The sequence below is a fragment of the Mixophyes fleayi genome, chromosome 2 (assembly GCF_038048845.1).
Source record: "Mixophyes fleayi isolate aMixFle1 chromosome 2, aMixFle1.hap1, whole genome shotgun sequence".
NCBI lineage: Eukaryota > Metazoa > Chordata > Amphibia > Anura > Limnodynastidae > Mixophyes > Mixophyes fleayi.
The window spans coordinates 57,931,559-57,949,001 of NC_134403.1; the positions used below are offsets into that span (position 1 = coordinate 57,931,559).

General features: G+C 40.5%; 1 protein-coding gene across 1 annotated transcript in view; it reads right to left on the reverse strand.

Annotated features, from left to right (window-relative positions):
* Positions 1 to 2,299: 2,299 nt before the first annotated feature.
* Positions 2,300 to 17,443, reverse strand: part of LHFPL6 (LHFPL tetraspan subfamily member 6) — a 153,024-nt gene continuing 137,880 nt past the window's right edge. The window contains exon 4 of the mRNA XM_075199038.1: positions 2,300 to 5,071. Within this exon, the coding sequence (XP_075055139.1) occupies positions 4,953 to 5,071 (119 nt within the window). The 3' untranslated portion in view covers positions 2,300 to 4,952. The remainder of the gene's footprint in view (positions 5,072 to 17,443) is intronic.

Genomic DNA, 17,443 nt, shown 5'->3' on the forward strand with positions numbered 1-17,443 from the left:
CAGCTGTAATTAGTATTCTGAAATGTTTTAATTTATTTGTCATAAACCTCTACTCATGTATTATATGGAATAATGCACGCCTACTGTGAAATATATAGATAATAGAAATCACTGCAGGGTTCCGTGACCATATTAAAGCACAGTAATTACTAATATCTTTATAATTCACAGTACCGAGTGCATTATCTCAGGTATATAATGAGGGCATGGGATTGTACTGTATGGCTGGGGTATATGCTAGCACGATTAGCAATGGCTGGGGGAGTGGGCTTGAAAGGTGCCCTTACTCAAATTTCTGACTAGTTGCAGTCATTTTGCTATGCTATTCAATGGCTAACCTAATTGTGGGCATGGTTTTGTAATCATTTATTTATATAGCGCCACTAATTCCGCAGCGCTGTACAGAGAACTCACATCAGTCCCTGCCCCATTGGAGCTTACAGTCTAAATTCCCTAACATACATACACAGACTAGAGTCAAGTTGATAGCAGGCAATTAGCATACTAGTATGTTTTTGGATATGTGACATATAGTAGTAATATTCTGTAAAATAATGACAGCAATATTTTTTCAAAAAACACATTATTTTTGCATCTGCCTTCTCACTCCTGCACTGTGGCTATTTGTTAACACATTGTATAAGCAAAGTTGTACAGCAATCAGCAACAAGCAGACACACACAGTAAAGCACGTTGCTGTTTGAGTGCTGTGTGTTTGCATCAATCATAGTAAATAACTTTATTTATTGTATGGTGTTTCTCTGCTTAATATACTTATACTCTTTGTAATCTGTTTGACAAGTAAGTGGGAGTTATTTACTATTGACAAGACGGTTTTATTGATTTGTCACTCTGCATCATAGCAGTTATCACGCATGGTAAATAACGCAAATCATTTGACTGACTCTCCCCCAAGCAAATATCAAGAACTTTTGCTCACTTATAATTGAGAGCTATGGTTAAATTGTTATGTCAACAATTACTTACTCAGCGTTTCCTCAAAGTAGTAGATGGATGCCTCAGATTTAACACTAAACAATTTGAGCTTGCTGTAGCAAAATTGCTTTTGTGGAATTATGGTATAGTTTCTAACTTTGTAATCCCACAAAACACTGGAAGTTATTATTATTATTATTATTAATATTTATTTATAAGGCGCTACAAGGCATCCGCAGCGCCGTACAGAGACAAACAAAATCACAATACAATGGGAGACAGCACAGTACAGTAAACACAGCAACTCAGTACGCTCAATGCACAGCTAGAGAGGGCGGGGAAAGGGGAGGGAGGATCCGAAAACGACGGGGCCCAAGAAGGGGGGCGCGGAAGACAGGGAGACCCCCAGGGGGGAGGAGGGAGCGAAAGTGGACGTGGGGTGGAGGACCTTTGAGGAGGAGGGCTAAGTAGCTGGAGAGCAGAGTTAGAAGTGGTGAAAACAGGAGGAGAGATGGCCCTGCTCAGAGGAGCGTACAATCTAAGGGGAGGGGTGGACAGACAGAGAGACGCAGGGGAGAGAGGGAGAGTAGGGGGACAGAGGCAGAAGATAAGGTAGGAAGTTAAGTGGGAGACAGAAAGGCTTTAATTTTAATTTTAATTTTCCATTTTAAGTTAAAATGGAACTACATTAAACATTTGGGGGGCAATTTAATTAGCCGCAATGTTTCTCAGGATCAATACATTAACTGGCCTGTTAGCGGCAAAATATGTCAGAACAGTCTTATATCATATAGTTGTTTAAATATTGGTCTTAACAGGTGTTGTGCAGGTGTTGAGACAATTCCCAGACTTTAACAACTACCCCCACCGTTACCTTGTAATCAGTGACAATCCTTGTGATCATGCATAGAAGATATTTTACAGCAGCTCAGATTCAGATATAGAACTGCAGAAGGTTTGTAATGAATGCAGCACCTGATAGGAGCAAGTCATTCAATCACGTGCTGAATTCACACTTATCAAGTGTACAGTGAATGTCATGGATGACTGTAGTCCATCGCTTTGAAGGGCACGTAATAAAAAACAACTTGTCCGAAAGTGAACAATCTCCTTTGAAAAAAATAAAAATATATATGGCATAATATATATATATATATATATATATATATATATATATATATTTGCGCATTATGTAATTTTCAGCATATACATACTTGTACTGTCCAGTGGGAGAAAAATCAACATGGCAGCAATGCCAATTTAATTTATTTTATTATTTTGAAATGTATAAAAACAGCATTGTTAAAAACATACCATGTGTACTTTATTATCTAATCTCCAAAGCAAAAGCAAAAGCAACGTGTATATTCACATATTTTATTTTATTTTTAAAATACAAACATATTACCTTGCAATTCTTTCTGTAGTTTAAAAAAAGATAATAAACATAGCATAAAAACATCATAACTAGCCCACAAAATATAATTTCTATGTGTCAATGTAGAACATAAGCAGTTTCTGCAAATAAGAGATTACTTTGTATAACAAGATTATTGAAGTTCCACTGATACAATCTCAGGTTATTGCATGGCATGAGCATATAAAATAGTAAATGTGTTATGCCGGTTATATTCTTGCAATTTGTAAGGATATGCAAACTGTGTACATTAAAATATAACATGAACAACATAATGCGATATATGTTTCTATAGGTGCATGTACACATAAAACAAAAGACAGTATAAATGGTGATTATTGGTCCAATTAATATTATACATAATTATCTGCAGAAAATGAAAAAACAAATAATACTGAATGTAAAGCTCCTCTGATGCTAGGAGGATTTAGTAACACAGAGATTTATTAAATTGGAAAGCCTTCTTCAGGAGATAAACCTCACCAGCTTCCATGTTATTCTACAGTGTGAAGGGGCCATAAAATCGTCTTTTTTATTTGATTGACGGCTTTAAAAGTGCTCCTAGAGAAGCCTAGGGGGAGCGGAGAGGATGCGAATGTGTGGGACTGAAGACCAGGGTTTCATGACATGATATTGTATTGTGTGAGCCACAATTTTGAAGGCTTCGTACACATCTGCATAGACAAACAGAGGGGGGGGGGGTTTCTTAGTCACTGGCAACCCCCCTCCAAGCCTGGGGCACTGTATAATTGAGGTGGCTGGACCCTGCTCCCGCTTCACACAGCTCTGCTTGAAAAGGGAGAGCTGCGTGCACCTAACAGTAGTGCACGCAGCATTGCCCATGTATATTATAGGGATAGGAAGAGTTGGAGAGCAGCCAAACACGGTCTAAAATTATAGACACACCCCCATGCATGCTGGTCATGCCCACTGGTGGCGTGGTGTGGAAACCCCCCTCTACAAATCCTGCGTTTGCCCCTGATCTGAGTATAACTATTTGAAACAAATGCGACATGAATTATGCCAATGGAATGAGGCTTAATAATCAAATTGTTTTTTTTTCTTCTTCCTGGAAATTAATTGACCAATCTATAACCTCGTGATTTGCATATTTAGTTTCAAAAGCTCCACTAATTACAGTCATGTTCCAAATACCTGTTTCCAGAGTAAAATGTATCCAATACTGGTAGAATATAAACCATAGAGAAATAGTCTAAACCAGGATTTACTAAGGTCCATTTATGAAAGTGTTGTCAGTTTCGAAGTGAAAACGTTTTATTTCAGTTTCCGACAGTTCTGCATTTCCATTCCCCTGATCTGCTATTTGGGACAAGTGGTGATATTTTAGAAATATAGTTGTGTAAGAGCATAGGTGCGGCATTACATTGCATACACAGAAATGTTGTAGTCTTAAGAAGAAAAAAACTAAATCTGGTAATGGTAATAGGAGAGATGGCATAAAAGTGGTCATTCGGGTCCCTTTGTTAAGTGTCGCCCAAGAAGATGGATTTTGCCGCATTGTTTCCTTTCTTTCAGATAGCACTTGGAATATAGTACAGAAATTGGGACATTTCCCTCACAGGTCACACACAAATCAAGAGCCCAATCAGGAGGTAAATAGGAGAGAAAAATCCCCGGAGACGGTTCTCTCCCAAGATTCCACTGAACTGAAGCAAACTCAGGTTCAGTGGTAACTGAAAGTACAGGTTTATCTAGGCATCAGCTGACATGAGGATACCACAGCACGTACCTACCATGTACAGTCACAGGCCATGTTCTCAGAGAGCAGCCACCATTCAGCGCTTCCATTCGCCAACTCTATAGTATTGATCAAAATTTGGCCGACCAAGGCGGCATCTGTTGTCCAGTAAAGCAGCTCCCAAAGTACAAGATTTTTAACCCCTCTTCCCGTCAGTAAGCATGCCATACATGAGTCACAATTATCACCACTTTAATAGGGCATTTATAAATGTCCTATTTTCTCCCCTGAAGACGTTACAAACGTACCTTATTGTATTTTGACATTTCCTGTTCACCTGCAAGGAACATCACTCCATTCCTGCCTCTACACTATGTACTCCTAGTAACACAGCTGAACATTGGAGGACCCTGAAGCTACAATCAGATTAATGTGCCAGAATAAGGAAAAACATGGAAACGGGAGAAAATGTTCTCCTATGTGCCTGCTATTATATTTCACTGCAATTCAAGACCCTTTTTGACAAGCAGACAGAATAAACAAAGACTGTAATAAAATAAGCCCCTGTGCTACTCGTATATATATATATATATATATGTGTGTGCTTATACCAATCAAAGATAATGAAGATTGGACGACACTTGCTCCACTGTTGGCTGTGACCTCTAACCTGCAGTGGAATGTTCCCACTTAGAACCAGTCCTTTATTGGTGTATACATTGCATTTTGTCATTTACAGAAGATTTTGCATTGGGATGAACAGATCACAAAGTTGCAAAGGCTCAATTTCCAAGATGACAATTGTCCTATTGGCAAGTGCGGGAGCTCTGTTCGGAAAATAGAATTGTGTTCCTCCAAGATCTTCCTATGACAATGCAGCCCTCATCTTCCCTGCGACTTCTAATAAGGATATTGCTTTTGTTTTTTTCCAGAGAAACACGACAACCATGTGCAGATCAGCATGGCGGCCGCCGCTCCTCCGCCAGTACAATAGTAAGCCCATCCAATTCTGCACGTGCCTGCAACAAACCAAACATAAAATAAAAATTAACACGACTGCAGTAATCACATTTTAATTATCTACAAGCAGGCGCGGGCTGGCAAATTTCAGCCCGGGGGGCACACAGGCGGCAGCATCACATGACACGCGATGCGGCCGTGTCATTGATGGCGCGGCCGCATCCTGTGTCATGTGACTCGGCCGCCTGTGCCCTGACGCGGCCGCATCGCGTGTCATGTGTTGCGGCCGCCTGTGCCCTGACGCAGCCGCATCACATGTCATGTGATGCGGCCGCTGGTAATAATCAGGCAATATTGCATCCAGGGGGAGGGGGGCTGGGCAGCCGGCCTTAACAGCGGTTAGACTGAGCGGCCCGGGGGGCCGATGCCCCCCTGCCCAGCTCACCCCTATCTACAAGGGTATGTGAAACACAACTGCACTGGTGGTTTGTCCACATGTACTCAAGAAACAAGCTCCACCCACATTTGAGACAACACATTTCTGGGTATCATTAAGGAGTTCCTAACTAATCAGTGAAAACACACAGAGATGTAAGACTTTTATACAACTATTTTGTTTGTTAAATGAATTAAGAAAACACCACTTCACTTAGCTGTGGACTGCTGACCCCAATCTGTTGGATATACTTTAGAAACTAAAAGCTGTTCGGTTGCCACAGAAGATTATCACATCCAGTAAGATATCTGCATTTACTAATTTTCGCACAAAATGCAGAGGCGTGCTACTTTATGCTGTAAATTCAACAGCACGGTGGTGAAAACATTTGACAAGCATTGTATAAATACAAATATATAGGGCCTGAGTCATTTAGGAGAGCAAAGAATAAAAAAAGAGTAACTTTGCACCTGTGCAATTCCATGTTGCATTGGAGGGAGAGGAACATTTAAAATGTGAGGACAGATTTATAATTGGGGTAGGGCATGTCCTAGATCAACTTTAAATTTCAGTGTAAAAATAAAGCTATCATGTATTTGTGTTCTACATGAAAAAGCAGCCAATATTTAACTTATGTGCAAAATACTAAACTAATTTGCACCCCTTGCATTGTAACATGGTTTGTCCAGGAGAACATTTACTCCTTTTTTTGCCTTACTTTCTTTAATGACTCAGGCCCTATGTGTGTTATATTTAATAGAAAAACAGGCAACATTTTGTAGTTTAAAGGAAAAAGCAATAACAGACTGACAAATTCAAGTTCTAGTTCACATCCCTTATGATTTCTATTATTTATAAAACTAAGAGATCAGTACGCAATAGTGCAATATGTAATACCAAACATTTATAAAGGTGCTTAAATGTGCATAATGGATATAATGCATAGTTGCCTACTCTCCTGGAATGTCTGGGAGACTCCCGAATTGTTGTGAGTTCTCCCGGACTCCCGAGAGAGTAGGCAAAAATCCCTGAAACCAACATCTCCCCGTTGTTGTAAATGGTGGGGGTGGGGCTAACCGCAGCATCATGCCCCCCCCCCCCCCACTGCAACGATTGGCCAGAATCTCCTGAGATTGACAGGGGCGGGGCCTAACGTCGCACCGTACGTGGCCACGCCCCCTCCCGGACAGCTGGTGTCAAAAGTAGGTAAGTATGATATAGTGTTAAGATAAGCACATCTAATATCATATTTATTAGCAGCTGTGAAGATTGGACTGTGCTGACAAAGTTTTGCATGTAATTATTGCTTATTATCCCGAGACGCACAGATACTCTCTTGTATTTCAGAAAGCATATTGCTCTCAATCAAGCTGTCACCAGTAAATACACTGGTTTATCTGGTCCCTATATAATTACATAAAGTACATCCACTGCACAAGATGCATGAACAATTTCCATCCATGTATGCTCAGCTGAGGAAAATCTAACTTGATATTGAAGATTCAATAACTGCTTCTATGTCCAGTATGTAATTTCTGTGTTGTAGAGAGGGTCAGAGTGTACCCATCTGGACACGTGTTGCATAGTGGTCTATTCATCAAGCCTCTATCAGCCGTTTCTGCATAGTTTAGGCATATTTTAGTATTTAATTAGTCTAACTATAGTAAAGCTGCATTTGGCCAACTATCACAGAAGACCGCAGTCCCATAATTTTCAATGAGAGCTGCAATCTGGACCAATTTATCAAGCTGGGAAAAGATAACCTTTTTGGAGCTTGACCCCAATAGCTAACGCCATCTGAAGGTGGTGATATTAGCATGTGGATGGGGAGAGCAAACACAGAGAATAGCCTGGGTCAGAATGAGGAAGTAATGGGACAGTGATTGCTATCACTTTTCTATAGACTCTTCTCCGGGACAGGCTCTTATTGGAGGTGCTGCCAAAGGGGAACAATTTTGATATATTACAAAGTTAAATAATTTCTTACCAGTGAGATAAGTAAAGATACTAAGCTGGGACAAAATGCAAAGGGTGTTAAACCTTGATTAACACTACTTAAAAGGTAATGACATCTAAATGTATGGCTTGTAATAACCAACCAATCTCTATAGACAGGCACCACCACACTCAGTTGAGAAATACAACACTGTATTTTGCTGCTCCACCAATATAGCACATGCAGAAATTCAGGGACATATGCAAACGTGTCAGCTGGAGTTTATTTTTACAGTGTTAACCATATTTAAAAATCAGAGCAACACAGGACACCCGCCGTGCGGCACCTCTAGATGTGTTCATTGCTGTAATGCAGCCCCCCATATCCTAATGCTCTGGTCACTGGGGCAAATATTGATTTGCAAGAAAGACTCATTGAAAAATGGTCCCAATACATTGATTTCAGGATGAAGAGCAGACGACTCGTGTGTCTGTGCTTCCTCCTGCTATCAGTTATTGCAGAGTGTGGCCAGTGACCAAGGTCAAGGGAAGAAGCAGGTCGAAAGTCACTAGCTGAGGAAAAAACACCATCTCTGCCAGCCCTGGGATGGAGAGACAATGTTCTCACCTCATGATAAGAATAGCCCTGGGTGCAGCAAATATGGTTTTACTAATATCACGCAGTGTGGCACAAAAATATATACATGTTCAGCATGCGCGGTATGGGGTAATACCATAGTTGCCGAATTTCTGTTGTTGCCCTCCTGGAGATCCTGGATGGGTGGTGTGGTGAGAGGGAGTGTAATTTTTGTTACAGGGAGGGGGCAAAATTATGCGATTCGCTGGGAGTTGCATTATTTAGGCTTCCGACGGGCGGGTTGTGGGAGAATTGCCTGCTCTCCCGGGAGACCTACCTGGAACTCGGTAGTCTCCCGTACATTCCGGGAGAGTGGGCAAATGTGGGAAAAGCCATATACTTAATGTAGCATACACAGTGTGGCAACTAAATAAATAAATAAATGCTAATCAATGTGCAGCATAGCACAGAGTAAGGCTCCCAAGTTTCCTATTTTTGACAGGACAGTCCCGGTTTGTTGTTTTCAGAAAAAAGTCTCAGAACACTGACTATCCTAGAATTTACGCTCCATGTACATAAGTAAATATGTATTATTGCCTGTGGCACCTAGTAGTAAAGTGTAACAAACATCAGGTCATGGGTGTACCAGTATTCTAGTCCATTACATATACTGTGCTTTATGTTGGTGGGGTTTGTGTTAAGATTGGGACTGCAGCAGTGTGTCCTCCGTTCAGCAGACCCTGAAGTCATTCATTAAAGTGTGTCCTCTATTTGCTTATCATCAGCCCACTAAGACATACTTGCCAACTCTCCCGGAATGTCCGGGACACTCCCGCATTTCGGGTGAGTCTCACGGACTCCCAGGAGAGTATGGCAATCTCCCACATCGGGCAGAGTTTGTCCAAAATGACGCGATTTTCGGAGCCCGGCCCCCCACACGCCCACCTTCTCTCTGCAGCTCCCGGATCATACTTGCCATAAGTTGGCAAGTATGCACTAAGGTCCAGGAGCAGGTCTTGCATTGCCACTCCACTAGATCCTGGGTGCCATGCTGTTAATTTACTAATATATTGTCTAATATCTACTGTTTCCTTTTCTAAACTAAATCCAGAAAATTAGATGTACTTAGTGCATTAAATTAATTCTAGCAAAACCCGATTTAGTATAGCCCAATATCTACCAAGAGACGAGCCTTGCCTATTCTGTCATCCATTGCCACGTCTGGGGTGGTTAGTACTTGTTGGGGATTATTTGATTTGGATATATGTTCAATTTTTAGAGCAATATATATATACTGTTATACGGCACATGTGCAGCAAATACATATGTGTATAGATGTTTGTGTATTATTGACATGTATCCCTTTATTCCTGGACAAGTGGAATGAGGTCAGCAGGGGTGTGCAAGTTTAAGTGGAATACAGTACTGGAATCTTTGTATAATTGTGATACAACAAGATTCGGGGGCATCACCAGATATGCATTTTAGGACTCTTATTTCTTATGGGTACTAGAAGCCAGAGACAATACGAAATGAGGATGATGAATATTAGCAGCACTATCAAGCAACTTCTGATTGGCTAATTACGCTTTCACTCCCAAAGCTGATCGTTACTGTTTCGGCTATAATATATCACGTTGCAGCCTTCTATTTGAAAAGAAAAAAAGAAGATGTGGAGGTCTTTGTATTTAATTACATTTTATGGTAAAAACGTGACTTTTGCATTTTTTTTATTTTTTTTTAATAACTGTGAAGACAATATTCTCTCCTATGTACAGCACTGTGGCCCCCTTGTGGCACCACCTCTAAATGAGCCCCCTTACATTAAATATAAATTTTGTTCTGAAAAGACTTTAGAATTCATATACTTGTGAACTGATGTAATACCAATAAAAAATGCAAAATAAGATTTAGGGGCATATTCAATTCCGATCCGATAACCGCGGAAAATGCGCACTACTGCCGGTAATACGGTATCGCAATAACGCGGATTTTCGTACGCAGAAAATCCACGTTATTGCGGTACCGCGGATTACATTCGCGGCCGTTTCGGCGCAATCCCGCGAATCGGGATCGGAATTGAATATGCCCCTTAGAATTAAGACAGAAAAGGCCACATTCCACTAGGCCGTTCTCTTCCCTTAGACTCATTCAACCTGTGCATTAAATATTTAAGGAGGTCGCCATAATGCACCTTAAGATTTTCACAAGCCTCTAATTTGTACAATATGCAGCACAGTAATGTTATTTTGAACTATAAACTTGTTGATGTTTCTGCAGTTCTATTTACCAGACTTAAAGTTTCAGAAGGTCAGTAATTTCACAGACTCGAGAGCACATCAAGATGCAAAATTATTATTTAACACTCGCATAAATCATTTGGAAAGATTATTAACCAGAAAATTGGTTATGCCTTTGTTATAATAAAGTTCCATGTGTTGCAATAAATCCTTTCCTGACATCAAGTTAAAGGTCGACCAAGGGAAGAAGATATTTCAGCTTTATTTTTGCAGCTCACAAACAAAACCTGTATAGGCAGGTGAAGTAACATTCCCATATAAACATGCAACAGTCAAAACATACTGTCCTGATACGAGGGCTCTCTCCTACCATCCCAGCTGGGCCAGCTTTGTTCCATGGGACAGGAGATTGGAAGGCATCTCCTATTTATCGCAGCTCTACATGGAGCATTGGGGAGCAGGTGAACGCCGCAATAATGCGTAATTGGAGAGAAGGGGCAGCATATGCTTCAAAAGCGCTAGGCACATCCTCTGTAGAGATTCCTGGCACTCAAAGGTTGGGAAGTATGGTCAAAAGTTTCAAAAACTTATTAGAAATAAAAGCATTTGAGATAAGGCTGTAGTTTGTGTGTGCGGTGGGGTAGATTTTATCTGCTCACAAAGCTTCCTACATGAAAGCTTAGTGAACCAGGGATTCTTTGGAGTTAAACTCTACCAGGTAACAGATGTACATAGAACATACTGGCCAACATTTCCACTCTCTTCTCCGGGAGATCAGCCGGCAAGTGTGTATGTGGGGGCGTGTGTGGGGGGGGGGGGGGGGGGCGGTGATGCCACTGCGCATTGTGTCACCCTAACTCTGCCCTCTGTTGCAATTCATGGTATTGCAGGGTGCATATAATATCACTAAGCCTCACCTCCATCTGGGATCCAGGAGAGTACCTGCCCTTCTGGGAGTTTGGGAGGACACCAGGGCCGGACTGGCCATCTGGCACTTCTGGCAAATGCCAGAAGGGGCGATGGCCAGATGGGCCGGTTGCTAGCTGGCCGGCCCCATCGCTCAGCACACAGACTGTCATGCCAGAATTCAGCAAGACAGTCTGTGCACTGAGCGGTGGGGTCGGCCCTACACTTACTTCCTGGTGGCGCGCGTTCCCTCCTCCTCCCCTCCGCTCCTATGAATGGCTCTGGAGATGTCACATGGGACGTGTACCATGTGATAGGTGCCGTCCCATGTGATAGGAGAGACTGTACACAGCGCCGCGGAGCGCACAAGGTAAGAGGGAGAGGGGTAGTTTGTGTGACAGGGGATCTATTTATTTGTGTGACAGGGGATCTATTTGTGTGACAGGAGAGCTATTTGTTTGTGTGACAGGGGATCTATTTATTTGTGTGACAGGGGATCTATTTGTTTGTGTGACAGGGGATCTATTTATTTGTGTGACAGGGGATCTATTTGTTTGTGTGACAGTGGATCTATTTATTTGTGTGACAGGGGATCTATTTATTTGTGTGACAGGGTGTGATTATAGTGTAACAAAAAATAACACAGAATTTGCTGACAGGCGCTCATAAAAATGGGATCCACAAAGTTAAAAAATATATAAATCAAGCTCTGAATGACAATGAATACAAATAAGCAAAAAAATAACCCCCCCAAAAAATATCCAAAGAATGACCTTTATGATTATAGTGTGTATGTGTGTAACAGTATAACTATAGTGTGTGTGTGACAGGGTATGATTATAGTGTGTATGTGTGTAACAGTATAACTATAGTATGTGTGTGAGGGCCAGCGCATGACCATAATGTGTGTGTGAGGGCCGGTGTATGACAATTGTCACGACTGATAATGGGTACCTGCTGTTGTTGGCGCAACTCAGAGGAAGGCGCGGAGTCTAACGTGCCCCTGGTATTCACCAGGAACCCCCGCAAGGAAGTATGGACTCCGCTGCAGGGACACGCAGGTCGCGGTCCTTCCTAGAGTCCACAGCGAGATACAAGGAGGTGTCAGACAGGCTGGGTCAGCAACGTTCAGGTAGAAGAGGTACAAAGGGAAATCCAGAAGAATGGTGAGGCAAGCCGGGTCGGTACTTTCAGGAAGAACAGTACAAAGGCAGAATCCAAATAGAGGTGGTCAAACGGTCCGGGTCAAAAGGTCACAAGCAGCACGAGGATGGTCAGGAACAAATACAGCAACTGGTATACACAAACGCTGGAGGCAGGAAGACCTGATACTCTGGCACTGGTGAGAGGGCTGGGAGAGGTTTAAATACTGTGGTAACCCAATCAGAATCAGCGCTGCAGCGCTGTCATACCTGCCGCCGGGAATCCTGCTCATAGCGTCCCGTTGCCTAGCAACGGGGCGCGTCATCACACCCAAAGGTCGGACGGCAGGGGGATCCGGAAATGATGCGCTGTCAGCAGACAGGCGGCCGTGTGGAACGGCGCCTGACAACAATAATGTGTGTATGGGTAGCTCTTAATATAATGTGGGAGGTACGCTGTTAATCTAATAGGGAATTGCAGGTGGGGGTTAATTATTGGGTGCTATTCTATTTGTGGGGTGATGGTGGGGGCAATTTAATAGTGAGGCCTATCAATTTCAGATGGGGTGATTGGATTTTTAATTTAATGCTGGGGTGCTTTGGAGAGAGGGAAATAGTTCTATTTATTAAACGGGAATACTATTTAATGTCAGGGCTAGTTGGAGGGAAATAGATGTATTTATCAAATGTGAATACTAGTATTTTAATGTTGTAGCTGCAGTGAGGCCTAATTTTAAAACATGGATGCTATATTGATTTAACACCAGGGCTAAATTTCATCTGCTCATTTTTTTTCTCCAAATTGGGCATCCAACATTCCAGGATCCAGACAAGCAGCAACTGATCTAAAGACACCAGCAGCCACAAGTGGTGACCATGACAAGACAGGTAGGAGAGACCAGGACAGTCTGCCAACTGTTCTGAATTTGGTGGGTGACTGTCCCACTTAGTCAGGATTTGGTCTGACTACAAGGACAGTTGGGAGATATGTCCTGCTTCACACTGTACTGCTTGTTAAGGCAGAACTGCATGCACCTAACAGTAGTGCACGCAGTATTGCCTTTGTATTTGTCAAAAATTTGTCTAATAGCCAAATTACATCATAGGAGCCCACCTGACTTAAGTGCCCGGGCCCCCCGAGCCTTAATCCAGTTGGTCAGCAGGAGGATCTATGCTCCGTCCCGGACAGGGCACAGCCTGCAGAGCAAGCCGAGGAGCTCTAAGTCTCACTAGATGTATTAATCTCATGAGACTAAGAGCTTCCCTGCTCACTCTACAGGAATGTCAGCAGCATCAGAAGTATAGATAAGTACAGTGGGCTGGGGGTGCCATAATGTATCTGGAGGGGTGGCGTAATGTTGATCGGGAGGGTCTGATAAATGTAATGTTTTATTATAATGTATGTATCAATGCACTATTTTGACCACACTCCCAACATATTGTAGCTACGCCCTTGGCTGCACCGCCACTGCAATGCGGCACACATTTTTTTTCCTGCTAATCAACAGAGGTGGGCCTGTGGGCTTTACATGCCAGGGCTGATTTTTAGTCCCAGTCCGGCCCTGGAGGACACCCCAAAATTGTGGAGCCTCCCGGCCATGCCGAAAGAGTAGGCAAATACGATATACAATTTCAAACATATGTAATATATATATATATATATTTTGATTGTATCTGCAGTGTTATAAATCTGGGTTTCCAATTCCAAAGTAATACCTAATAGTCAAGCAGAATTTAAATAATATTTTTGTAACCAATGATGAAGTGGACCGCAAGAGACAATGTAGCAGGAGGGCTGTATTCCGCCACTATGACAGAGCTGTATATAAAAGTTGCACCCAGATTTTTACAACAACACTTACTACAGTCTATGATTTTGGGGAGTGTACAAAGCAGGGAAGGGGAGTTTTGCAAAAGTCAATATACAGTATGGGCATGCCAAACTAAAAGCACATGCAGCCACGCAAGAATCAAGCTTTGAGCGTCTCAAAGTTACTTGTTACCTGCTAGAACATGTGTTTGCAATCACAAGCAGCTGTAAAAATGTATTTTATGCGCAATAGACATTTAGAACAGCCTAATAAATGTATTTCATGGGGGGAAAAATACACTCTTTTATTTAAACTATTTTATCATTTATGGCTATATTATTAATTCAATATTTTTTTTCCCTGTATGTTCTTTTGCGAATTTATGGAGGTACTGGACGCATCCTGCAGCATCTTGTGTAGTAGAGCACTGCCTGTACACACATGTATTTTGAGAACCGTGCCTTGATGAATTCAGAAGTACGCGAAGCCTAAACAAATGCGTATAATACTAAACATAGAACGCGTGCCTTGTTGAATCGGAGCCAATCTGTTTATTACAATGAGGGATGCATTAAATCCAGGGAACGGTTTATGATTCTAAGGGGTTCATGAAGTGACTGTGTCTCCACTACAGCTGGCGCCATGGTGGTGATAAATTCAGAATATTTTGGTTTTCTGGAAGGGCAATGACGACTCCCTGGTCAGTTTTTGCATGTCTTCTAAGATACAAGATTAAATTTAAAATTTCAGATAATTATTCCAAAACAGATATCACTTTTCCGGATCTTGACATCAGTGTTGTTAATTACACTCTAATCACCAGAATGCATTTTTAAAGATACAAATGTTAATTCATATTTAAATCCATCAAGTTGTCATCAAAGAAGATGTATAATGAATATTCCTTAGACAATTTCACGTCTCAACAAGCAGAATTCTTAAAAAATAATTTCTTGGAGAAGAGATATCATATCCAGTAAAAATATTTTTGAGCTATTGTTAGAGCTAGCCAAATAGAAAAACCCTTATGAGTAATAAAAACTAACAAATGACATAAAAATAAATCTGTAATTTTATATACTTTAATCCTCAACACTGCATCACAGAGAAATATTTTATAATATGATTCGGATACTTTAAACAATTTTGCCTATTCAACCCAAAATTATCTGATCCCCTAAACTGAAACAATTTCTATGTCCTAGTAAAATATATTTTAATAAACAAGCAAGAAACAGCATATGCCCCCATTGTAAAGCCTATTCATTTGTTTTTAACAGCAAAGTTTATCCTTCCCACACTATAAAAGATGAAGATGAAATAGAATCCTTCAAACTGATCACATTGTCTACTTATTGGCAAGTTCTTGTGGCAAACAGTGTATCGAAAACCTTTAGGAAGTTCACGCTTATTGGAGCATAAAAATAATATTAAAAATACCTATAAGAAAAAGCTAGCGAACAAAAACCCCTATCATGTTTAAGTACACATTTTATGAGGTCCATAATTGTGACCTATAACATATATGTGTGACTATTGAATTAATTAAACCCAATAAGCGTGGAAGAGATCAGAGGTTAACATTAATAAATATAGAGGGATATTGGATTTTGTAAAATAAATAGTAGATTCCCAGAAGGATTTATTGAAATGTTAAACCTTATCCTGTTTCTTAAATAATCCATTTCTTTTTCAATTTGGTGTGTATGGTTGACCTAATCTCTATAAAGTGCTTCTACCAGGCTTGAGAAAAGTGTCTATTTAAATGAGGGATGCAACGAATCCAGAATACAGTTTCTGATTCTAAGGTTTCTAGGAATATAATAATTAAGCTAAATCCTAATACTGTTTAACCACCTAAAAGTTTCTTTTGGGTATAGTCCACCTGGACCGTAGCTGGACCTTTGGTAAGTAGGGATCATGTGACTTCAAACACATATCATTGAGGCTTTATGACAGAAGAATACACTACTTGTTCCAAATTTTGGCTTCTTTTATATTATTGATGGACAGACTATTTACAGACACATTATATATCACCTTTATAGACATTATATGTATATATAACATTATTTATCAACATTATAGATCAAAAATGTAATTAATAGCTTCTTGATGAAGGTGACAGCCTGAAAATAAAAAAGGTACACTGACTGTCCTGTTTTTCACATTAAAGGCTGTAATTTCCAATTCGGGGCCAACTGAGGACATGGTTGGGTGGATTGAAGCCATGGTCTGGGTAAGTCAGAGGTTTTGCCTAAAGTGTCTCGATTCTTTCTTTTAGTACTTTTAGGTGAGCTATTTGTAATTTAGTAGGGTCAGGAAGTTGCCATATTTTGCTGACAGCTGGTAACTTTGGTTATGATACAAGAACTGCGTAGTTTTGCATTTGTCAAAAACCAGAAACCATAATGTGCCTAGCACATGGAAATATTTATAATACATGCCGTATTATGTCTATCAGCAAACTTAGGCCGTTGTGTCTGCTACTTACTTGCCTGTTCGCTGCCATATTTGTAGTTCTTTTCCTAACATGGGCAATGATGTCATACCCCTCCCCCAATTAGCTCATAAATACCTCTTGCCACTAAGCCACACCCAAAAGCTATTGTATTGTAGTCATACCCAGGTCTGAGGGTGATATAATGAGGAAAATCGTGAATAATCCAACTGTACTAAATTATTTATACAATCATCCCTAAATATTTACACTATACAAATAAAAAGATAAAATAATCTAAATGAAATGATCCAGTATAGCCCTGTATATGTATTACTTATTGAACTTGTTTTTTTTTTCTTAACTAGCCTTGACTATTCAAATAAAAGCAGCAATTATTTAAATGAACCCTTTGAGGTTTTTTTTTCTCCTACATGAATATATTACACTTCATCTCAGGCTCCAGAGAGATCATTCAAATGCAAAAAAAAAAAAAATCAAAGCAAAGTGATTAGTGAGTATGGAGTTCAGTCAAAATAAAGAAGGTACAAACAGGTATGGGAGACAGACTTATAAATATTCTCATACCTGGGGGGTTCTTCTTGTGTTTTAAAAAAAACAAAACAGTATTGCCTGTAGCAGAAAGGCATTAAAGAAGCAATCATGAAATAATTATGAAAATGAAAAAAGACTATTTCTCAAACTAGGATGTCATCAAATCCATAATTTGGATTTCAACTAAATGTCATTTTGCAAAATCAAATCTTGAACCAAACTGAATTTGCATATTTGAATTAACTAGGAGGAGCCTAACTAACTGTGTCCTGTGCATTAATATTACAGCGAAACATGTCAGATGACACACTAGATTCAATGCACCTCTAATTAAAAAGGTTACCATAGAAATTAGTAGCTCAGCAGTTAAGCACACAGACAGACATTCT